This window comes from Molothrus aeneus, chromosome 1 (assembly GCF_037042795.1).
Source record: "Molothrus aeneus isolate 106 chromosome 1, BPBGC_Maene_1.0, whole genome shotgun sequence".
Lineage (NCBI taxonomy): Eukaryota > Metazoa > Chordata > Aves > Passeriformes > Icteridae > Molothrus > Molothrus aeneus.
Window position 1 is genome coordinate 83,583,357 of NC_089646.1, and position 25,987 is coordinate 83,609,343.

Consider the following 25,987-nt stretch of genomic DNA (forward strand, 5'->3'; position numbering starts at 1 on the left):
CATTCTTTGCCTGAAAAGGCTCTCCTGCCTGCCCCTACTGGTTTAGCAGTGAGGAGTACATGGGTACTGAGGATTCTTCCCTGCAGCTTGTAAGTGCTATTCCTCCTTGCATTCAGATGCTCTATTTACTTAATTCCTTGCCATAATATAGAAGTAAGGTCTGTAATGGAGAGACAGGGAAACATTCATGAAATGTTTTTCTCCAGAAGATTCTTTTGCATCCTATACCAAATTGATGACTGCATAGTGAAGCTTTGGGGGGCGTATAATACCCACAGCAGAGGGAGAGATGGGTGACATATTGAAATAATCTAATGGAAAATGCAGATATAATATCTTGTATCTCTCATTTGAGATACAGTTTTCCACTGAAAGCCTATGCATGCCTAACTTGATAACTTTCTTAGAGATGTTTCAGTAGCTAACTGAGCTGACAAATACAAAAGCACAGTCAAAAGTACCAGTGTAATAAAGGTAGTGATGGACCCCTCTGCTCTTCTGTCCCAGGAAGCAATTTGTATTCAGAGAATCTCCTTATGCATATCTTGGGGAGCTTCAGGTAAATTCAAGATATAACTCCTCACAAACACCATCAATACTGTGATATTTTTTAATTGTGCTAGTTGAACACAATGCAGTCCCCTGCCTTCCTGTGTGAGAACTCATGTTTTCTCTGCAATGGTGGTTTTTTTCACTCCTCTTTTTTGCCCTCAGTGAGACAGAGCACAAATAGTTGACTACTTCCTGAGAACACAGTGATCCTCACATTTTGGGCTGCGGGTTGTGTTTTTCACGCTCAGGCATAGGATGGGAGTTAATCAGATAGCCATGGGCAGCTCTAGCAAATAGCACATTTGCATCAAGAGAAGCCAGTTTCAGCAGACTTGCTGGGAAGGTTTCTGCAGCATGCCAGCATCCCGCCCTACTGACAGGCACTGCACATTCATTTGACAAAACAGATGACAATAGAAAATGAAACTTTTAACCTTCTCTTCTTAAAACACTTGAGAAGCACCTTGCCCTGAAGGTGTGAGCCTGTAATTCACATCAGCTTTCCTGGGACTCCATGATGAATTTGAGGCAAAGGAATTTGAAGCTGTGGATGAGGCATCTTCATTTATTCAGGTGGCACGGAGATTTCTCAGAACCACTCTAATGCAAGTGACAATCCTTATGACTAACAGTTTCCAAGAGTCCAAAGGCCTTCAAGTAGAATATTTGGATTACTAAGATTTGAGTGTCTTATGTGCTCAGAAATAATCAGTTATTAAAATTTTATATTTTTGTGTTGGTCAAGTAACTTCAGATTCAAAATTGACTTTTTCTCTCTTCTAAATGAACAAAGCATCATTCATCAGTCACAGATTTTTTTTCATTTTTCCGTTTGCCTCACACTGAGTCCCACCATACTCTCTGGGTGTTAGTATAAAATTTAGGTGCTTTATGAACCCTGGTTTGGGCACTGCTGATGTCCTCTCTCTGCCTTGGTAGCAACAAGAAGCTGCAACTTGGTAGTTCATGGGAAAGAAGGTTTCCTGATATGTTACAGCACATTAGGACACACATTTGTTTGTTTCTACCCTGAGAATCTATCATATTTGGTGAAAACACAATGCAATGCCTTATCCTTTGGAATATTTGAAGAGCACTTTAAACATAAATTGGGAAGATGCTTTTAAGAAGATTCTTCCAAGTAAAAGGCACTTATACTGGCTAGGGCATGCGACTAGGAGCAGAGAGGAAGTTTTACAGAAACTTTGCATGCTAGACATTTTCAAATATTCCATAAATGCTGAGATGGCAGGAAATACCAACAATGATAGTCTGAATAGATCATTAACCCTTACAGGAGACCAAGTTTTGATGACCCTCTGAATGCCTGGCACCAGTTTTCACAGCACAGATCTTCTTCTAGTTGCATATAATTGTGTGTCCTTTGTCCATTTTAGTGCTTGCTGTTGGTATCAGACTGGCAAAGGGAGTGAATTAAGCTTGGGTTTTTTCTACTGCCATTTTTTTCCAATTGTTTTGTTGGGCCTTTTTTTGATTCTCATTTTACTTTGTGGCACAGGGCTACTGGAAAAGAACCTCTGTTACTCTAAACACAGTACAAACATCAACAGAATACCCCAAAGAATTTGCAGTCTAATTAAGGCTATATATATATACATAATTGATTAATTAAGCTTTACAAGTTCTAGCCAAGGTAAGTGTAAGGTAGGGCAGAATGAAATGTAATCAATTCTGCTGTGCAATCTAAACCATATACAATATTCTGGAGTCCAGAGAGCAAATTCATTTTTCTAACAGATACAGCAAAACAGTCTTGTGTGTTCTTCTCCAGGGTGCAGTGGGATTGGTGTGGTTCAAAGTACTCACCTTTGTTTTAAACCACATCTCTTCAGCTTGAAAAATATGATTGAAAAATATAAAGCAGGTAAAAGTAAATAAATTAAGGATTTGGTGATTGCACATGAGGGAATAAAATAAATATTGTCAATGAATTATTAGATCACTTGGGGAATCAGGAAAAAATTAGTTTCCTGACTTCTAATTAGTCCAGATCTTAGTACAGAGGAGCAATCTACTGTATCACTTGGACTTCTGGAAAAAGAGGAGGGCTGATTCCAAGCCCTGTGCCTGATTTGGAAAGGCAGAAATCCTGGGTTATACCAGTGCAGTGAGTGAAATTTCAGCCTGGTGCTGATGTGACAGAAGTGAGTGAGGCTGATCTTGGGAGGCTGGGCAGGTGAAGATAAAGTAGGGACAGAAGCCCAAATTTCAGGATATCAAATCCATACTCTGGTCCAGACTTTTCTTTATGCTGAGATGCCTCTGAAGATCTTCTACATTTAAGAAAAAATACTCTAGCAATTTTGTTTTGGAGTGAGTTTTCGCACCTCATAACTGAACGTGTATGAGAAGCACTATGCAGCTGAACTGGAGATGAGAGTTTTCGGTTTTAGGTCATTTCTCACACCAGAGGTACAGGCTGAGCCCCTCTCTTCTCTCCTTTCTCTGACCACTGATTATTTTGCCATGCTGGCCTCAGTGTGGAGGATAATTAAAAACTGCTTTGGCTATTAAACAGCTTATGCTTTTTTCTTTCCTGAGGTAGTTGTCTTTGAGATTTTTACATCTCTCTTGGAACAGAGTGATAGCATGAGAAAAGATCAGTTGAGGAAAAATAAAATGTCTTTCCTGATTCTGCATCAGTCTGAGGAAGACAAAGTTTACTTATTGATCTTGAACAATCCTGGATAAGACAGAACTGGCTGAGGGCTCCAAGCATTTGCTATCCAGTATTTTATGGGTAGAACAAATGTTTATTAGACTGGACAGTAATTCTACCTCTGTACAATTCTGTAGGATACATCACAGAGTATGAGAAGCATTTTCACAAATACTAAATTATATAATTTTTTGGAGCTACAACTTCTGCCTGCTTCACAGTCCCTAATCTTCTTCTGTGGAACACATACCAAGAGGGTGACCAGGCTAGATTTCAGCTTTATGAGTTAGGCATGTACCTGAATGAAGGAATCACTCTAAGCAGCAAAATGGCTTTTGAGTTCCCCATTAGGAAAAAAAAAAAGAAAAAAGGCTTATCCCCATTTAAAAAGAATTGAAAAATGTGCAGATAGGGAAGTAAGGGCACATGATGGATTAAATGCCTTTCCCATGGCCACACAGGAAGTCTGTCACTAAGCTAGGAATTAAACCTAGATTTTCTCAGTCTGCATCCAGTGCCTTGCCCCCATTTCAGGCTGTAAAATTTTGTTTGTTATCAAATCTTCTGTAAGCTGAAGCAGTAGGACACTGAGTGTGAGAACGAGAAATATTAGAGAATAAATACTATTAATAATTGGTGAGAAACTGAGAATAGTTCTGGATCAAGTATTACCCATTTCTATTGCTATTTAATGTTCTCTTTTTCCAAGTTTACATCAGCATAAAAATCCCCTTGTGGTATTGTTCCTTAAGCAAACTGCTTGTGCCTTTCCCTATGGCTAGGGTTACAGTGGAGCCCAATGCTTAGCTGTTTCCCACTGTTCTGGTTTAACAGTAAGTAACATTATGACTGGATTGGCAGAAGAGTGATTCTATTTATGCCTCTTCTGCTTTACATTTCTCATCCAAAGTCAAATAGAAAAATTACATCCATTTCCTGTGGAGAGCATCCATGTCTATGTTCTCTCTTACCATGCTCATTTGAGTTAACAAAACATTCTTTTTCTTGAGCTGCCACATGACTGAATTTTATCCTTGCAAATTCCGAACTACACCAAGAGGGGTTCCATTGAAGTGAAAACCAGACCAGGACCAGTAAAGTCAGAAGAAGGCAGGTCATGCCCCTAAAATCTGAAATAAGCAAAGCCCATATCTATAGTAGGCAGGATATGACAAGCTAGGCAAAATCTTCACAGTGGTCATAGTTCCTCTCACATAAATGTACTGGGTATTTCACAGCTTGGTCACTGCCAGCCCTACAAGAACAATGCACTGTGTGAACTCTGCCCTTGTAGACTAGAGGTACTGGTGCTGTACCTGTAGGCAACTGGGAGAGCTGCAGGATGGGACATGCAGTGCAGGTCTCCAACAGTGATTCCATCTCAGGGACTGTTGCCGTTCACTGGTGGAGAGTGCTAACTCCTTCCTTTGCAGGTAGGAAGTCCCACATATCCCAAATTACATTAACTTTAGCTGAAGAAATAAACACGGCTCAAGTGGCCCAGAGGATATTTTCTAATTTACAGATAAATGGTAGGGAGAAGAGCTGAACCTGCTGCTATTCTCTGTTCAATAGGATTTCAAAGAAAGTGAAACCTTACTAAAACCCGTTTCTTATCACCTCCTGACAGCCTCTTTTGTGGGGAATAGCCCCAAATGGTTTTGACAGTTCTTCTAATAAGGTAGCTTTCATGCAGTGATGAACAAATAAATATACCACAGTACACCTTTGTGTAACATTCTTGACTTTATTTACATGCAAGATTTCACCAATATCTTCCTGAGAAACTACAAAATTCAGTTAGCCACCAGATAAGACAAAAACTACAGCTTGACTCAAAAATTATGCATAACTGCTAGTGTGATATTTATAGAGGATCATTTCTCATGTTTTTATTTTCTAGTTAGCTATTTATCAGACAAATTCTTGCTGAAAAGTCCCCAAGAAATGGAAGAGTGTAAAAAGCTGGTATTCCCGGTCTGTTCTTAAAGAAGTCCATGTTCTGTTTTGTATCTATTTCGCCTGGAAATGAAGAAGAGAAAATCCTTCATGTGAATCTCAAATGCTTTCTTCTCCAGCCAAGTTTCATTCTGAACAAGTGGGACACATGATCTCAGTGGAAGGACTTCCTAGGTTGTCTGCTCCATCCACTGCCAACCAGGCAGGATTGCCCAGTTAGGCAATCCCTGCTCTGCTTTAGCCAATTTCCTTCTGTACTATTCCACTCTGTCCTCCATGGCTAGCTTCAAGAAAAAAGGCCATTGTCTAATTGTACCGTTGATATGAAGGTAAGGAAGGGGATGGTGGTTAGTTCAGGTTTGGAGGAGTCAAGCTGCACAGAGAGTATCACAGTTTGGTGCCTGTCTTAAAGTAGATGGGGAAGGGAATACATGTCAAGTGTGTGAATGTCAGAGAATAATAGTAATCTGGAAGATTTCTGAAGAGGCAAAAGAGGGCTAAATCTCTCTCTTTTCTTTTTTTTTTTTTTTTTTTTTTGGCTAAGCCCCTAAGTATAATTCCTGGTCTATGCTTCCCTTTATGTCACTTCTCCATAATTCTTAGCATTTCAGTTGGGGTGCTATCTCTTGGCTGCTTCCTCTTTTCCTGCTTTCCTATATTTCATTATTTGCCCTTCTTCCTCTTAGAGTACTTTTATAACAGAGTGAGGAGGATGTGGAAACTGCAGTGTCACAACTGCAGCTCTTTTGTTTCACCTCCAGGAATGCAAAGAAGCAGATCAGAATGGAGAGGCAGGAGTGGGTAGGTAAGTGAAGGAAGGGAGAGATTTATAAATAGGGAAGAGAAACAACAAAAAGTCAGAAAGTTTCCAGCTTGGTAACTTGAGATAATAGCCTTCCACATAGTTCAAGGCAATCCCAAACTGTACCATCACTGTGTCCTTGAATGCAAGGGAGAGATGCAGGCAGTACCAGTGTAGGGGCCTCCCATAATACGGCTGCAACAGAGGAGATAGAGCCATGGTCGAGATAGAGCCATGGTCTAGATAGAGCCATGATCATGTTTTTGAACTTGCCTGTAGAGATGAAAGCTGAGCAGAGATCTAGACCTGTATTGTGCACAGTTCTTAAAACTGTCCTTTCAAAACAACAGACAAACAAATAAATAATAGAACCTCAAAAGAAAAACTATTCTTACGGCCCATGTCTGTATGTGAAGTAAACCTTTGGAAGATAACATGGTTGAAAATGAGATGCTGTAGCTCTCTTGAGATATCAGGTAGCTGGAAAAACTCACTCTCAAGGATTTTTTCCAGCTGCTTCCTAGGGCACCCATTAGTTGAAGGCTCTTCTTCTCTTCTCTTCTCTTCTCTTCTCTTCTCTTCTCTTCTCTTCTCTTCTCTTCTCTTCTCTTCTCTTCTCTTCTCTTCTCTTCTCTTCTCTTCTCTTCTCTTCTCTTCTCTTCTCTTCTCTTCTCTTCTCTTCTCTTCTCTTCTCTTCTCTTCTCTTCTCTTCTCTTCTCTTCTTTCTCTCTTCTCAAAACCTTTCAACTTGAGTGAATTAAAAGTACATCATAGCAACTGGTGTAGGAGTTGATCCAAACTTCTGGACCATGACAGATGCTAAGGAGATAAACAACTGTGGGTAGGGAGGAAATATGTCCAGACTGCTCTTTGTGGAAGGAGTTAGAGGAACATTAGGTAAAGGTTTCCTGTTAAGCCAAGGAGACAAGGGGGAAGCTGTAATACCTTCTCAGCTATGGCTGCAATTGGACTCAAGTTTCACAGCATTCTCAGTGCGGGTTTACTTTTTCTCCGCCCCTGCCAGCACCCTACCATGGGAAGCTCAGGTTGTCTTAAAAATCTGAATATTACTAAAAGTCAAAGAGATTTAAGCTCCCAGATAATTTTGATACTTCAAAATTGCTCTCCACTGCAACACAGTTGCTTCCAGTCTGTGTGGTGCTGCAGTGGACCGAGGATTTCACATTCTCCCTCTGCTGCAAATTGGAAAGCAATAGCTGAACCATTTTTGGGATTTGAAATGCCAATATAGGTCCTTTTTATTAACTACTGCACTACTAATCAACTTACAGGTTATACCAAACAGAGTTTGTGAGGAAGTAACAAATGCCTGCTTGCACATGCAGACTAAACAGAGGAAGCTTCTGAGATGACTGGATGCCCAAGATTCAGATACAGAGCTAGAGACAGTGGTCTGATTTCTTAGTGGATCACCATTTTCCAGGGTGATCTGTTTTTTAGATCTGATAATCTAGTTTCATTAGTATCTGAAGTTGGGGTGCCTCAAAACATTAGTTGCTTTTGTAAAAATCTTTTGCTGGTAGACAAGTGTTAAAGAAATTGGTAGGCCTATTGAAATGACTGGAAGAGTGTTTGAACACTAGTTAGACCTTACTGAATTATTTTGTTCTAGAAATAAAGGTTTTGATGGGATAATTTCTGTCACCTGAATTATATAAGTTTCTGATGTTCATAATAAACAGTTTTGGGCTCCTTGTCACAATTTAGTTGAGTGATTGGAGCTATTGGAAAATATTCAGTTTAAAAACTATAATTTTGAAAGCTCTGCCAAGTAAGGTGTTGGCTTGGATGATTTGTTGTTCTATACAAGTTAAGATAATGTTTGTATTTTGATGTAAGATACCCAGCGTGGTGATTGTGACTGTCAGAAGATGGTGATCTTGACTGTGTTTACAGTGAATTTCAAATGTCAGGTTACTGATTCAAGAGATGTAAAATAATTTTAAAACACCTTTTACACTCACCAGCCTTAGATATTGCTGAAGAATTGTTCAGAGTTGGAGGAAGCTGCACCTGAGTGTATTGCCTTTCTCTTCTGGAAGCATGGTGATACCTGCACCAGAAACTCAGCTAAACTTCAACTCTGCAGCATAGTTACTTTCTGGTTTTGGACACACACTTCAGGACAGGAATAGAGACTCCTAAATTCAGTAGTTTCAAATTACAGATGAGGTGTGATTGCAGATCAGAGTTAGGAAGTTCAGGTAGGATCTTGTAATATCTTTTATACATAAAATTTAGTCTTAACTTCTGTCATATTTTTCTCCACATCTTTCTGAGAAACTCATCTTTTTAAAATATTATCTCCTTCATCTTTTGCAGAAAGCTAGTGGAATCTAGGTTTTTCTCTTAACACTGCACTCAAAGACCCAAGAAAACTGTATTCCACTTAACAGTTGTTGTATGCCTCACAGAAGAGGCATCCAATGTCAGGGATGACTTATCAGAGAAACAGTGTGATTAAGGATGGATTCTGTTCAGGAATGGGAAGATGTGCTTGTTTTTCCTGAGGTAAAATCAGGAAAACTGCAAGCATGGAAAGTGATATAGAAGTGAGGAAAGACAAGAAGTCTCTTAAAAATGTGTACTAAACTGAGTTTGTAAACTTTCAGAATAATCCAGATCTCTGAGTGCTTGTGAGTTTGCCAGCACCATTTGGGATTTCTTGCCATTTCAGCATAGAGGACTGATTGCCAGAGAGGGAATACAGGTTGCTGTAGCAAAGCATTGTCTGTGATACACAGTAGGAAAGAATTGATATTGTCCTGATATTTTTCCCCTCAGGAGCTATCAGGTATGTCCATATTCAGAGAATTTCTTTGAGATTTCTGTAGAAAAAATTTTGCCTCTTCCCCAGAAGATGTAGATTTGGATTTCTTTTTTCTGGAAGGTTGAGTACACTCTAATCAAGTAAACAGCAGTTTATATTGCAAAACTTTCTCATAATATTTCTAAAATCGAAAAAGAAGAATCTTCAATAGCATCTGGAAAAATAACTGAGCACTCAGGGTTAACAGACCTAAAACAGGTTTGTAATTCAACATCAACTTCTTTTCACAGTCCTCCGAGAGAATATGTACTTTATCACTCATGAAGTGATGACTGTATTTTATTTGCTTTAATCTAAAATAAGCTTTCGATATCCCTGGGTTTTTTTTTTCCCTTGTGTCATCTGAGGGGGGCACAGAAGACTCTGCACAGCAATTTGTTTTTAAAGTAGGCAAGATAATACAATTTTCATAGTGTATTCCCTCCCAAGTGCTGAAATGGCTGGGTTCCTCCCCACTTCATCCTCTGACCTCTTCTCAAAAGAGGACATTGACAGTGCACAGCTTTGGCACGACACCCAAAGGCACCTCCCCAAACCTAAACACAGCTGCTTGGTCTAAATTTAGATCTACTGACCCTTTGACAGCTATAGGGAACAATGTACATTGCTGCAAAATGTTGCTCAAGGCGTCATAGTGGTCGCTGAATGGTCCCTGGAAAAGTCCCTGTGTCCGTTCACTGGGAGTGAAGGCACAGCACATTGTTAGCACGCATGGACTTGTTAATACAGATGGACTTGCAAGGGCCTGACCCTGAGACAGGGTAGCTCTGTGTCACTCTAGGCACAGAAATAAGGATGTGCAAGCAGATCACTGACGTGATACATGAAAAGGGGAGGGTTTGCAAAGAAAGGCTAACTTTGCATTCAGGGCAAGGGAAATTAAGGTTCTCTGAAGGAATATAAAAAACAGTTCATCTCCCTGCCTGTCCCTAAACCACAGAACCAAGGGCACTTCATTGCTCCAAAGTGGTTGTTTTGTTCTTCAGGGCCGTGACTGTTGCCTTCATCTGGTACCTGACCAATACCCTCTGTGTGTGTTCAGATTTCACAGGCTTTTCTCTTGGTCAAACAAGCTTAAAACTCCCCTTCTAACTACAGTTCACATTTTTCATATGTAACTGATCACCTTATCTGTTTTTAATCCTGTTTCTACACTTTTTAAGCCCTTTGCCTTGTTAAGGGATGCCCACAATAACTCCCAGAAGAGCCTAGCTGTTTCTTCCATCTTGTAGAGCTTCTGGTCTGCCTGTTGAATCTCAATGTAGTCTTTCCTCTTCTCCAAAACACTAATCTTTGCAGGTGCATACTCCTTTCATGTTCTCCCAGCTGCCACGTGCAACTCCCTTTAGCTGGAGTTTTGTTGCATTAGTTGAAAATGGGTCAACACCCATGAATTTCACTAAATCATGTTTTGTGGAAAGATTAAAGAAGGGAAAAGCCTTATAAATGTTAGGATATCATATATCTGAGGCTTTGCTTTTCCTGGATAACTGTGCTGTTGCTGTGTGGGGAAGAGTGTAAGCCACAATGATTGTGCCAGCAGTCTTTTTGGAGAATGCAGCTTTGGAGGTTCCAGTCTCAGCACATAAGCATGTGTGCTCATGGACACACCTGTGTGAGCTGAGAATGTTTTCAAATATGGTTATTTTTTTTACCTCACTGTTGTGCATTGTTACTTAAGGTTACTCTGCTTTTTAAAAATTTCCTGCTAAGGGCTCTTTTACTGCTCCCTCATCCTTTAATGCCCATATTAACAAAAATCTGGTGAAAGCAGAAGAGACAAAAAATTTGAGAATGAAAAGTGCTGTTATTACTATCATTTGTCATCAAATCTTTCTCTTCAGTTTGAAAGTGTTCCCAGCTTACTTCTCAAAGCAGAGAAGTGTCAATAAAGTCTGTTACCAGCAAACCAGCGACAGTTCCCTTAGCTTCTCCATCATGCAGCCAGTATAAGATGCAGAGCATTTCCAATCTAGGAAGCATGGATTACACATACATGTAGAACTTGAGAAAGAGGTTTAGTATGGCATTTCCTGACAGTGCTATTTCTCTTGCCTTAAAGTATAGTTTTACTTGTAGTTCAGATGATGAACATCAAACAGCCAAGTAGATAACTGTCTTATGGAAAAACAACTTGAATCCAGTACAAAATGTACCAGGAAGTGTCACAACAAAGACAAGAAATATGAACTAGACCAGCCCCTTGGTTTGGTTACAGATCATTTCCTACTGAAACACAAATTTGGAAAAGTGTATAAAAGGCACGTATCTTCAAGTGTATATTTAAGGACATTATTTGAATCTGTCTTTAAGCAATGCATCTTTACTGGTCCTTTAGAAAATTCCTTTGGGTAGCTAACAGGAGACTGCAGGGAGAATTTATAATGGACCAAAAGCCACTTTTTGTACCTAGAGAGGACATACTTTGTTGGTTGTTTTGTTCACTTGTTTGATTCCGTACAGTTTGATTTCACTGTAGCCCCTAGAAAAACATGTTGATGTGCTTTGCAATGCAGTGAAGCACAGTTCCCTGCTCCTTTCTGCTGAGGACAGGCTGTGCATGCTGGCAGGCGCTGGCGCTGGCTCACGGGGCGGGCACCTCCCCCAGACAGCAGGAGGGAGAAGTTGCAGTCATGGGTGATGACATGGGTGGAGCTCCTCACACCAGTTGTCCTGTGGGAGATAGCTTATCTGTGGATGCCTGTGTTTCTGGAATAATATCCATTTGATTGAAAGCCAGAATTAGAGTAGGGAAGAAATTGGCTGCCAAGGGCTGATTGGCACTTAGAGTCAAAGGAAGCAGCATGGACCCTGCAGTGAGGATCTCCTTATCCGTCAGCACTGGCCTCTCTACATGCAGGTGTGTTCCAGCAGTTGCTGCTGCTACTCTTCTTTCTGTTATTTTTGTTTCCCTTCGAAAATGCCCTTTAACTTTCAGCATTTTACACAGAGACACACCACAAACACTTGATTAGCACTGCCAATGCAGTGCTTATGTAGAAAGGAGGGAGCAGAAGAGTAATTTTTTAGAGCACTTGGGTGCACTTGCTTTTTCTGTAGCTAAATAACCAGTTAGTTTGATCAGTCCCATCTCTGTTCTGTTGTGTCATCTGAATTAGACTGAAGAAGAGCTCAAGGCATTGCATTATGATTCCTCTGCCCAGACCTTTTGTTGTCATTTTTCACACTCACACAGTTATTCGTGTCGCTTCAGAGCTCATAAGGGAAAGAGATTATTAATAGAAACATAATTTAAGTTAAAGAATTGGTCATCGTTATTTGCTGTCAAGTCTGGCTGGTGAATAATGACTCCTTAAATATTCTGTGGAAAGGCAACTTTCATTTCTAAGTATGGCATCCTACACCTGCAGTGTTCTTGTGGGGTGAGAACAGAGCTGATACCACAGTAAATGACCATGATAGAAAAAGGAAAGGGGGAACGATTTCAGTGTATAAAACCAAGTGCTAAAATTTTCGTGTGCAGTTACAAGACAGAATAGCTGTTATGTCTTGTATCAGAAATGACAGGTGGGATTGCTGACAATATTGTTTTCTGAGTACCTATGTAAACAAGAAGAGATCCTGTCTGCATTTATTGACACATGTTGGCATGCTGAGGTGATTTATTTTGGCCTGATAAGTGGGGTTTCTTCATCTTATTCTGCCTTTATAGAAACATTTTCTATCATTTGTTAGAGAGGATGGTGTTAAAGTTTTTTTCCTCACAGTTACAGTGATAAGCTACTGTTCAAATGAGTCAGGTAGGATTGCTGGTTGAATAGTTCTGGTGTCTTCATGAGAATGCCTGGATTTTAAAGCTAAGATTTAAGCATCAACTAATATCAACTAAATACTTCTGACTTGCCTTGGAATAAAAGGCAAGCCATGAAAACAAAAAATTACAGGCACTCAAACTATTTGCAGACATTTGAAGAGAAATCTCTCTCTGCTCTTGGCTACAAAGTACAAACAAGACATTGCATGACACAAAACAAAATTATTTGGATTATTTTCAAATTATGTCTAAAGGATAAGTTCTTAAAGGCAGGTATATGCCACAAGAAACAGTTTAGTACTTACTGGGATAAAAAATCAAATCCCATAAAATTCAAATAACTCTATTGTTTAAATGCTTCAGAAGCTTCAGTGTGATTTGTCTTTGTCTGCTACTCTTTAAAAACCTTTGATAACCAGGTCTTATGCTTTTTTACTTCTTTAAAAATCCCACTGGAGAACAATATGACTTGGGACAATATGCCCTCTTCCAAATAGAATTATGGCCCAGGTACTGAGACCTATGCCATTGCCAAACTCTCACAAAACTGAAAGCATTTTACAGCTGGGAGGGACTCTCATAGCTAAAAAAGAAGGTAAATTGGCAGTGGATTGTAAACAAATTACTAATTGTTCCCATGCATCTTTTTTCCAGCTGCCTATTTCTCTGTCCTTCGAAAGCCACCCTCTACGTCCAGTTTCCCAGGAGGTCTGTTTGTTTTCTCCTTTCTGCTTGCCATCAGCTCTTTCACTCACTGCAAAATGCCTCCCTTCCATCTCCATGTTGCTCAGCTCTTCCCAGGGAAGTATGATGCTGTCTGCTCTCACACCATCCTGCTTTCGTGACTGCCCCAGCCCAAGTCCGATGTGGAGCCAGCAATGCTGCTCTTCAGTGATAAATTATATCTTCACCTCTCTCCCCTTTGACATATCAATTTATTTTTTTTTCCAAGACTTGTGTAAACCACCTTTAGCTGTAGAATACTTAACAGATGTTTTAACATTAATTTAAATGCTCTTCAGAAAATCCAAAGTGAAATTTCCAGTAAACATAAGAGACCACAAGGGACCCAGCCAGTGCCCTGCTTTTGGGTAATTTTTCCACACTCTGGATAGGTTAAAAAGGAGTGGGGGAAAGCTGTCAGTTCAGTGACATCAAAGAACTCTGCACCCCTTCCATAGAAAAAAAGGTTTGTATTAAAGAGCTCTGAATTGTGATAATGTGTACAAAGGGAATAAAACACTGAGCCTTTTAAGGTCACCTCCAACCAAACTGAAGTAAATTAATTAATGAGTAATTTCTTAATGTTGTTAGAAGAACCGATGAGAAATTATTACCGTGAGTTATTTTAAAGCTAATTAATGAATGCATATGTGTGTACATAGCTATGGATGTGTACAGAAATCATTTCTACAAAAACTGTATTGGGTAGCAGTTTCAGAAACAGGTACAAAGTCTGAGTACATTCTTAATCAGTGCATGTGAAAAATATGGTTTACAGGTATTTTTCACATTGTTGTTGCTCCATAAGTGATTTCTCTACTATAACAAGGGAGGGAAAAGAATTACTTTCAGAAAAGTAGAAAATACTGATGTTCTTTATTTCTAGTATAAGCCCCCAAGGGGAAAAAAAAAAAGAAAGTATACCCTGCCTTCACTATTATTTAGACTTAATAAAAGTCCTTAGCATTTTTACTGGAGTGATTTGTCCCTCCTGTTGTATCTCCTGCATCACTGGGACTCTTTTCACTAGTTCTTGTATTCCACACAGATTCACAAGAAGTACTAAGTTTGAACAGGGAGAGATTTTTTTTGTTAATTAGACCTTTAAAATTTCTTTAGGGATCCAGGGTGAGTAAGGTGCCCTCAATGTCCACCATCTCTCACTGGCAAAGTGAACTCTGCACGTGAACTGAACCCCTGCCATGAGCTGCAGTGCTGAATGGATGCACATCCTGGGTACTCAGCCTGGTCTGCACAGGGGCGTTCATTGATCAGTACAGCTGCAGCAGTCCAGGACATAGCTGTGGAGAGCTTTAGTGAATATTAGCTGGATCAATATCCCTGTCATTGCTTATGTCAAGTAATGAACTCCAGCATTACTTGTATCAGCATGCCCAATGGCATGGTAATTTCTATGTGGCTACTTATAATATGCTGGGTATAATATATTTGTACAACTGTTCTTTGTAAATACATTGTGAGGACAAGCTTTAGAAGTACAAACCAAAAATATGCCAATATACATAATAAAAAGGACATATATATGTAAACCTGAAGTCCCTCTTCTTCCATTGCATAAGACCATCAGGCGTAAGAGGAAAACAACACAATTTCACTTTTTATAACTGCAGAGACTAGAAACAAGGATGTTTAAGAGATTTTTGTCACAGAAGGAGAGCATATATTGGCAAAAAATAATTTCTGAGGAAGCTACACTGTAGGGGCCTGGATTGACCCTTTTCGGACAAGAGTTAGCAAGAGTTCCTCTTGACTTCAGCAGGAATTACTGCCCAGGCAAGGGGAATACCCAAGAGCACATAATGCTTCTAGAAAACATGATAAAACTTGTTGGCTGCTTTGGAAGAAAAGGGCATTTTCGTAAATGGGAATTGTTCTAGATGAGTCAGGATTCCCCTGCCAGCTGTCCTTCTCCTGTTCCTCCTTCATCCTAAACTGCTTATGTTGCTTCTGTGATGATAGTTTTGTCTTTCTCCTAGGTATTTATCTTATAGCAATAGTGCCATCTTCTTTTACATTTACTGCTAGCAGTACCACAAACCAGCATCCTGTTTGCCTTCTTTATTGCAGCTGCATACGGGGCGGAAGGCTTTAGGGACTTTCATGCAATAATTCCCAAATCTTTTTCCAGTAAGTATACTGAAACTCAGTTCACTACAGAGCATTTCCATCTAGTTCCTACTTTTATGATTTTTTTTTGTGTCATTTCATTTCTGAGCAATGTATGTTTGTCTGCATGCACTTAAGTAGCCTGATCTTTTTGTTTTGTTCATGTGTGTTTTGTTTTAACTTAACAAAAAATCTGCTTCAAAAATTACCTTCTCCAAATTCCTGGCAGGCAAGGAGCCTATAATTGTTTAGTAAAAATACATATTTATTATTTTATAACTGAAAGGAAGAAAAATTAGATTTAAATTGTGGAAAATCTTGTCATATACTCGAGCCAAATATTTCTATTGCTTCCATTTGCCATGGTGAAAACAGCAGTATGAGGTTGTAGCCCATTAAATTTGCAGAATCAGTTCTGTTTAACCAGTCATGCCATCTTTTTAAGTCATTGTTTGGTCATTGATTTTTTTGGTATATCACTAAATTATTCCTCTTTCTAGAACATACATTTTAAAGGAAAATTGCTATTTATGATATGCACTTATTCTGGTTTGCATATGATTTCTATTATAATGCAATACTTGAAAAAACATTAAAATACCTAGGTTGGTAAACTTTTTAAAAGTTGTCCAGTCAAGCAGTATTCATAAATGTGAACACCTTTAGGCTTCTGTTTCCCAATAGGATTTTGAGTCAGATACTCTTGTCAGTTACATCCGTGCACTCCTTCTGGGACAGCTGTGAGGTTGCAGGATGTATCAGAGAAGAGCTTGTCAATCCTCTCTATTTCAAAGAAATATCAAAGTCTTTCAATCTCTTGAGGTAACTAGTGTCCATAGCTTTTTGTTATTGCATTGCTACACCATCACTTTTTTTAATGAGGTTACCATAAAACTGTTGTTCCACAGCAGAAAAAGACCTGGACTTTATTGGGTGAAACAGATCCCTCATATTCTTAGCTACCTACTGAAATAAACTCTTTGGTTTTTTTTGGGTGGGGTGGGATGAAGGTAGAGGAGGTTTTACTGTATGGAAAGTAAGATTTTGGGCAATTAAATGGTTCTTTTCAGCCTAATGAAGAATATTTTTTCACCAAAATCACCAGATTAGAAGAGAGGGAAATAATAGCAAAGATTTTTTTAAAACACAAAACATCATACAATCCTGTGGAGAGAAGAGGAATGAATACTGGCATGAAGTTGTCTGAATCTTGACCCTTTTCCTTAATGCTGAAGTTTGCTGTGTTCATATCACATCAAATTCACTAGCCTCTATGTTTTCACATGTTCTGTGGCTGTAGAAAATTTACCTAAATTCTTATTCTGGCTGCAAACAATTGTCACCTATGGGATTACAATGTAAAGGATTTATCCTATAAAATCATAATAGTTTTCCCATCCATCTTTTTTTATATGACTGGTTTTTAATCATAATTTCTGGTTATAGTAATAGTCTCCAATTACTCAGCGATCCTAATCTTGCTGTCCTAGAAACACAACTATCACACCTATAGCTTCCTTAAATTCTTCCTTCCATCCTTCCCTACCCTGATTTCTTTATCAGTGTTTGTACTCTGCTTTCCCATTGGCATTTCTTACCCCATAGAACAGCAAACCAAAAATTTGGATTCCGTACAACCCTAGGAATCTTCCTGCCAAGTGGAGAATGTTGCATTTTCTGTTCATTTGTATCCATTAAGTTGAGTTACTTACTTTCACAATTGTTTTGGACAAATTCCTATGAAGTGGATTCATTTTAAGTTTCATTCCAATTAGCCTGATTGTCAGAATGAAAGCTATAAACACAAAAATCTCAAAGCGACCTAGAAACAGACTTGTAATATTGTTTGCGTTCCCAGCTCCCTGGATGCCTTGTATTTGTTTTAGTGGTATTCACTGTTCATTGCTCCATGTATTACAAACTCATCACACTGCCCACAAAATTATAGTTGAGGTCACAGCATTTGTTATTTAGTGATATTGTACCTGCTGTTTAGAAGTTAACTCCTTTCATGTGATTGTTTCTTTGCCACATTATTTGTTCTGTAACCAAACTGAGTGGCATCCTGTATTGTTTCTTTCAGCTGGTAATATTAAAATAGAGACTCAGAGTGATGAAGAGAATGGGCGTGCCTGTGAAATGAATGGGGAAGAATGTGCAGAGGATTTACGAATGCTTGATGCCACAGGAGAGAAAATGAATGGCTCACACAATGGCCCAGGCAGCAAGGCTTTGTCAGGAGTTGGAGGCATTCGACTTCCTAACGGAAAGCTAAAATGCGATATCTGTGGGATAATTTGCATCGGTCCCAATGTGCTCATGGTTCACAAACGAAGCCACACTGGTAAGGCCTGCCATAGTTTTTCCTATAGTTGACAAGAACTGGCCACATGTTAGTAACTAAGACTTATACTCTGTATCATGCACGTGTTGCCTCTTCTAAGGTAATGCAGCATGGGTGAGCCTTTGGAACTCAGTTATTTTGGTATATCTTTTTGGCCTGCACAGAAATTGAGATTTCTTCATGGAAGTCCATGTATTGGGCTAGAAATTGTGCTGTTTGTTTGGTTTGAAACAACAACAACAAAAAAATTGAAAAATCCAACTTAAAAGAAAAGAAGTCTTGTTTAATTTCTAAGAAATTTCTAAGAACTGCTGAAGAAAAGCCCATTTGTAGCTAACTCTGAAATTAACCCAGTTGTTATGTTTCCAACAAAACAGAAAAGCTCGTTATGGATCAGTGATTATGAAAGTGATTGGAAAAATATTTATTAAGAGAACTGTATTGACAGACTTAGTCAAAAAAATACTTACACTTCATGTCCAGTGTTTCATTAAGTAAAAACAAGTTTTTTGCGTCCATAGGGATGGCTTTTCATTATACAGTGCTGCGAATATTCTTTTCTCAATTTTCTAATTCTGATTAGTCTCAAAGAGGGACAAAAATGAAACAAATTGAAAAAATAAAGAGTGAGACTCACCTTGCCTGATATAAGATATCTAAAAATTAGGCTTCCAATCTAAACTTTATTGTCATTCGTAGCTAAAAGAGAAGAACCAAACTGTACTGTTGTTTCACAGAAGTCTCTTTGAAAATAAATTTGGGATTTGGCATTTTTACATTAATATTCCAATGAGAGGGAATTTTGAAATATTTTTAAGGTAAGAATTGATCTGTCTTATAGTTACATTTGACTGAAATAGTTGTGCCAATAAACACATAGATGCTTTCTTCCTCCATATGTTCACAGTCTTGCTTAAATAACTTTCCCAGAATTACTAAGCAGTGAGATTAACAAAGTGCTTTCAGAGTTAAAATGGCGAAGATTGGTGAAAAGGCCCACAGTGTGTTCCATTGCCCTCAGTGTTACTGTCTGTCACAAGAACTGTGAGCCATGGAATTGTGCGATCTGTTAGTGTAACACGGGGTAGCCACGTTCAGAAGCAATGCTGCTACATTGCCTGCTTCAAAGTACTCTTCAATTCTATGTGACAAATCCCTCTGTCAGGGAAGAAAAGACAATTATTGGAAAAGCCACAACTAGTACTCATAAGAGAGGCTGTAGCCTACTTCCAAGATTTTAAAAGTACTGATTGATCTCCTTTTCTTTGCTTTGCTTTGCTTTGCTTCCTTTAAAAATGGATAAAATGAACATATAAAATGACTTGTACATGAGGCCTTTTAAACAGACCCATGGGCTGAAGAGGTTGCTGTAATGGTTGCAACAATATGCTGCAACTTGAAATGCACTTAGAGGTAGAAGTTTTTGTGCTTGCTTAAGCAGACTGCTCTTTTGTTAAAAAAACCCCACTGTTGCTGGATCAGAGGAGCTGTTTCAGATCCCTAAGGGTCCATGGCAGTGTTCACACCAGGGCTAAATGGCCTGTGTGAGAACACACCTGACTTTAGGGAGGTTGTGGGCACAGCTGCCTTTGATTCTCATGAGCTCCTTGGTACCCAGCCTGCTGTCTCTGAGCATGAGCTGGGCTGCCTGGTCCCTGTGACAATATCCCCAGGGGCCACCTCACTGAGTGCCGGGTCATTTCCCCAGACCTTCAGCTCCCTGAACTTCTTGCCTGTCAGAGGGACCCATTTGCCTGCCAAGGGTGCTTGGGGTGCTACCACACAAAGATTGTCACTTGAAGATTTCTTCACCCTTTGCAGAGCTCTTCCCTTGCCAACTAGACCCTCTTTTTAATAAGGGAACATAGTTCAAGCCTACAGTGGAAGCACCCCACAAGAGGCACTTTGTTCAGGACAGCCCTCTTTTACACTTGATAAAACTAAAGGGTATGAAATTTTGTCCCTGGGTCCTTCCATGCAAAGAATGCCTTTGCTTTCCCTCCTGCCTCATCCTCAACTCCTCTCCTGAGCAGCCTCTTTGAATGAGCTCAGGTGGTTTTTCAGGGGCTGGCAAAGGAGTGGAAGTTCAGAGCTGGTAGTTTAAATTAAAGGGACGTCATGGGGAAACAGTGGTGACTGCTTTTCCTTTCAGCTGCGCTGTGAAAATTAAAGTTGAAATGGGATATACTATTACAGACATTTAACTGACTATGCCAGAGCCCATTTCAATACATGCCTGGTGAAGGAATAAGCCTCACAAATGAATTACTTTGCTGCTAATTCATGTAAAACCTGCATATGCAGTAAGGTTTTCTTAAATAAATATTTGATAAGTGAACAAAACTCTAGCACACTAAAGTGCCAAAATAAAATGACTGCCTGACCTGATAAAAGATGTAATTGTTTTTAATGAATACACCTGCCAAGTGCAGATATGCAGAGCAGCACCTGATATTTCTGCCCTCTCCTGTCTGCAGGCAGCTGTACAGCACTGACTGCTCCCTAGCACCTTACCTGTTGCTTAGATCTGCAGAGCAAATCCCAAGTCACGGAAGCCCAAGTCTTCTCCCTCTCCTTTCAGCACATTCAATTTCTCCAGCTTGGCACTGCCTTGTTTGGTGTTTAAGAAAAAGGAGATCTTGAAAGGAGAAAGAAATTCCTGCTCCCTGATACTTAAACCTCAGGGTATATTCAGGCTTCTCTTGCTCACTGTGCATATATCTGCATATTCATACATATCTGTGTATACATGTGCATAGGTGAATATATTGCCTCCTTATGTGTACACTAAGTTAAATCACCAGTTAGTTCACTCATTTCTTGTTACTCAGTTCTGAATGCCTCAAATTTATTTAGAAAGAGAGCTCTGCTTGTTAGAGGTCTCTGAGTGTTAGGTGATCTTGTCATTGTTTAAGAAATTAGAAATATTTTAATAAGGATTATAAGTATTCTTCACTGAGTACGTGGTCCAGGGCCCACTAAGCTCCTACTAAGGCTTGCAAATCGCTGCAACGGTGATAATGGTTGATTGAATTCAGGGTCCCACTGCAGTTTTTGTTCCTGGCCCTATATTGGTCACGGCTACATGCCAAGGACAGGTACGTACTGTTCAGACCTGGAGAAAATAATACACTGTTTAGACTGTTTAGAAAAAGAGTCATTGTGTATTTTTTATTTCCATCCTGTTCCATCCTCATTTCTGGACGCATCACCACACCCAGAAACCTTCCATCAGTGGCTGTCAGCACCCTGGCAGGTCTGGGAGTTTTGCTGACCTCAATAAAGGAGGCATTTCCTCATCCCAGTAGTTGCATCATGGACAGCTAAGGGCCAGCAAGGCTACACATAGCTTCAGGGTCTTTTGGTGATAATGTTGTTCTCCTTCTACAGGAACATAAGTTCAGGCTTCCTTACATCTGATTCCACTCTAAGTTCTGTAGAAGTATTTGGTGTGCAGCAGTCTTGTTTCAAATGCTCCATCTATCTTCTCCACCTAGTGCAAGACTTCACTCTGTGACTGGGAGGGCTGTAGGCTAGAGATACATTGCATTCTTACTTGCTTTACATTTCATTCCTGGAGTACTTTTATGATTCTTGCTTTGTCTTCTTACAGTCCTCTGAGTAAAAATAACAGAAATGAATGCTAGAAAAGCTACTTAGTAAGAATTAACTACTTCTTCTGAATGTGCCCCCCTTGCTGAGCTGACTTCTTCCATTTACTGTTTCAGTCCATGTCTGAAAAATACTTTCTGCACTGAGTAACTGCCCCAAAGGTTAAGAGGTTAAGTAGAGAGACACCGTTTTCTTTTCTCCCTAACCATACCGTGCATGGCTTATGAAGTACATTTCAAAGTCCTGTAAGGCTTATGCTGGCATTTTTGTGCGCCACCCCAGCTGAACCAGATGTGGGTATAGTTTAGATGAACAGAGCTACTTGACAGACAAATAAAGTGAGCTCATTTGGCTTGACAGGCACTATGCTGCTGTGCTTGAAACTGATCAATGAAAATGTCTTGCCATAGAGGGGATTCATTTGGCTCTTTGCTGAATGCTAAAGCTGCCAGCCCTAGTGGCAGAGTTTTCATGTTTTTGGGTTGGGACAGTGCTGCTGTCTAATTGATCTTCAGCTGTTTTGGTGCATTACCCTCAAGTCAAAAATGATCATGCTGCACGTATATGCACATGTATATGCACATAAAAAGTCATCCTAGGTGTGCAAAATGATACATGATATTTGAGTGAGAGAGAAGGAAGAAATTGTTTTTGTTTTTCTTTCTTTTAGTATTTTAACTTCAGCACTGAAGTCTTAAATACAATGTTATTGTTGCACAAAAAAAAATATAACTAAGAACTGGTCATCTTTGGGCTGCTTCTAATGTTGATGCACTATAATTACTACAACAGATTGAACTGACACCTAAGAGAAACAAAATTCAGCAAATGTCTTTTAAAGGCTAGTTTGACTTAGTTGAGGACTGCACAGAAAGAGGCATGCAGAAGCAGTTTTTGCTGATAGAATGCTCTTATGTATAATTTTTCTGTTATTCCTATCTAGTACAACTGTAAACATATTTTATTTCCCATTGATTTCAGAAAAGGCCTCATCCATCTTAAATTAAAAAAAATACAAGAAAAAAACAAAAAAAAACCCAAACTAATAAAATACATTGATTTTAAACAACACTAAAAAGCAAACAACAGCCATATTCATTTTTGCAAAGGCTTTGATTCACTTCCTTGATAACAAACACCAGTTTAGACAAATCAAGGCTGCATCTTTTCAAGTTTTTCCACATCTATCCAAAGTGTAAGCCATCAGAGCCTGTTTGTGCAGCTTCTCTGCTCATACCTTACCTATAGAAGGGTTGGGACTTAGACATGGAAGTACAGGGCTTCCTTTGCACTGTCTTAACTTCTGTGATTTTACTCTCTAGCTTTCTCTCTTTTCTCAGTCTCTTTCCTGATTTGGCTGCTTAGGGACAGACAGGTAATGGAGAAGAAATTGAAAGGGAAAATACAGGGAAAATGTAAATGAAAAGAAGTTATTATAACTGTTATAATGAAGTGCCTTTCATTTAAATATAAGAATGTAACGCTGAAATGAACTTGTGATCCTGAAATGCATTTTTAATGAGTTTCCTTTTTATTTTGCTGCTTCAGTGGCATATTTTAAAGACCCTTTGAAAAAAGCCACATTAAAAACCCCACCAAATGCCACAACATGCAAAATTGGATATTGGTTTATTCCAAAACTGCTGATCAGGAAGAGTGGCTCTTCAACACAAAATGTTGCAGTCACTTTATTTAAATGAGTTTGAATTTGCATTGTGATGTGCCATTCTGATTTAGAAAAAAAAAATTAGATTTTCAGATCAAATTGACCCAGCCAGTGAAGCATTAAGAAACTGGCAGGTTTAGTCTGAAAGCCTCATGTTATATCAAACCTGCAGCCGGTGGAAGTCACAGAGCAGCAGTGAGAAAACAACTTTCTCCCTGAAATCTTTCTCTTGTTACCGCGTAAGATTTTTTTGTTCTCACATATTTTCTCCTTCTTCCCATAGGAGAACGGCCTTTCCAGTGCAATCAGTGTGGAGCCTCCTTCACCCAGAAGGGCAACCTCCTGCGCCACATAAAGCTGCACTCAGGTGAAAAGCCCTTCAAGTGTCACCTGTGTAACTATGCTTGCCGCCGCAGGGATGCCCTCACGGGACACCTGAGGACTCACTCAGGTAAGCGAAGGTTTGGGAATAACCAGGGCTGCTTATCACCATACCCACTGAGATCCTGAGAGCCACCAACCCTGAGAGCTCTTCTCTCCCTGAGTAGCCCCATCTTGGGGTTAACTGAGCTGTGAGCTGGCCACAGTGTGTTAGCAGCAAAGAAATGACTAAACACATGTCACACTCACGACCCTTCACAAGAAGAACTGGGTTTTTTCCCATAATTCTTGGCTGATTCAAAGTTTCTGTATTAGAGTTTCATCTTATGAGCCCCGTGTGAGTAATCCATTTCATAGAAGTAAGAACATGACTTAAGTTGATGAATGTTTTAGGGTTAGAGATAATATAAAGTTGAAACACAGTTTTGTATTCATCTTCAGCCTGAGGAGTGAATACTGCCTACAGCATTTAGCAGGAGCTATTTGTTGCACGTTGTTATTACAAGTACTTTGAAAGAGCGAGTGGGGACAAAGCAGAGAGTGGGAGAAAGAAAGATAATTATCTTCCACAGAAGAGGATGCTCATGGAGTTTTTCAGCATCTGTCTCAACAGTTATATGGAGATATGAATAAATAGTTTTGAATAGCTGCACTTTCCCATTACCATGAACCTCTCATTGTTTGACAGAAGCCACAGTCACAGACCTTCTGTGAAGTAAAACCAATTTAGCACATTTAAAGTGCCTTTAAAAGCAGAGTGCCGTCTCATCTAGTTCCCCAAGCTAAGCTGCAAATGCAAATTGCTATTTGGTGGGAGACCTCCAATACACTTTGCTGGAATTGACACTGGTAATGTTACTTGCGAAAGTTGGTTTTGGGTTCTGAGTGGCAGAAGGGAAGCTCTCAAAGTGACATTTTTGTGCTCCAAAAAAATTAGGGAAATTCTTCTCTAGCACATGTATTGAATAATAACATCCTTAGATTTCCAAAATAATTTCTCTTTGTCCTGTTTTTTCCCCAGCCTGATTCAGGAAGGCACATATTTTAAATAGCATTTTGCCTCCCTCTCCTTGTTGTTATTGATTTTCATGGACCCACAATTTGAAACATAGTTTTCATGTACACCTATATATGAAATCTCACCTAGACACTGTTGGTAAACCCTGAGGATTCTGTGGTTGAAGAGACAATGCCTAAATTATAGATAATGATTAGTTCCTGCAGTTGGCAAATTGGCACCAATACATTATAAAACAAGTTGGATGTCTAAATCTGATTTTCCCCTAAGAACCTGTAAATAAAATTCAGAAATTAAACTGTGTAACTATCTAAAATTGTGAAATCACATATGAAGTGACAGTCTTATCATGTTAAGACAGAAAATTCAAGTCCAGAAGTACACAGAAAAGTATTGTTGGCGAAAAATTCCTCGAACCAGCTTGATCTGGATAGATGTAATACAGAAAATAAATTGTCATGCCATTTATCTTGAATTTCCAGAAGCAGAAAACACACAAAATCCAAGATTGTCTTAAAAGAGTCGAGCTGGTTCTATTCACACCAGAACTGACCTCCAGCCAAACAAGTCCCTACCTATACCACCAGTTTGTCCACTGGCAGTCTCTGTGTGACTGGACGCTACAGAAACCGCTCCCAGACCTCAGAAGGTGTCTCAGTTCCTAACCTGTGTAGATACTGTTTTTAAAGATTTAATGTCACAGTCTTTATCTGATCTGAATCATCTAAAATCAGTTTGTAGCACCCATGGAATTGGCCTGTTAATGTAAAGATATACAATCAGTTTTCCATTAGTTGTTTTTCACTTAGATTTAACGAAATCTTCCTTCACCACAGCATGGCTTTATTTTTGGCTTCTTATCTCTTGTCCTTACCATATGCTGTTGAATGCCTCATCTGAATCTCATAATGAATTGTGTTTTCTCCAGTTGGCAAACCCCATAAGTGTGGATACTGTGGTCGCAGTTACAAGCAGCGCAGCTCTTTGGAAGAACATAAAGAACGCTGCCATAACTACCTTCAAACCATGAATCTCTCAAGCAGCATCTATCCAGGTAATAAAAGTGTCTATTTGGGCAATACTGCTGTCCTGTCATAAATGCAGAGAAAGGAGTGCAAAAGAATCAGTAGTAACATTTGTGGCAACTTTTGCTTTGGAGAGTCACACACATCTCCCACATGTGTGATATTGGGTCTGGATTTATTCTTTATTTGATAAATATTTGGCTGTTTTTTCACCTTTTTTTTAGCTCCAATAAAATGCCAAGGTACAATTCAAACATGTAGCAAAACACTTGCAAGGCCTGGAAAACAACAGTTTGTCATGTCGAGAAAATATGGCTACATCACCTCACCGCCTTCTCTTGGAAGCCTATATTGCAATACATTTATGGATGTATTTTTAATAAAGACTTAATTTCAGTATTCTAGTTGATGCTGCAGAGTTTTCTGCACTGCACATCTCCTCTCCTTCCCAGCCATGGCTTAAAGGGCTTCC

General features: G+C 39.3%; 1 protein-coding gene across 2 annotated transcripts in view; it reads left to right on the plus strand.

Annotated features, from left to right (window-relative positions):
• IKZF1 (IKAROS family zinc finger 1) overlaps positions 1-25,987 on the plus strand; it is a 66,457-nt gene that overhangs the window by 30,598 nt on the left and 9,872 nt on the right. For both annotated transcript variants that reach the window (XM_066545863.1, XM_066545856.1), the window contains exons 4-6: positions 17,553-17,813; positions 23,375-23,542; positions 25,419-25,544. In XM_066545863.1, the coding sequence (XP_066401960.1) occupies positions 17,553-17,813; positions 23,375-23,542; positions 25,419-25,544 (555 nt within the window). The remainder of the gene's footprint in view (positions 1-17,552; positions 17,814-23,374; positions 23,543-25,418; positions 25,545-25,987) is intronic.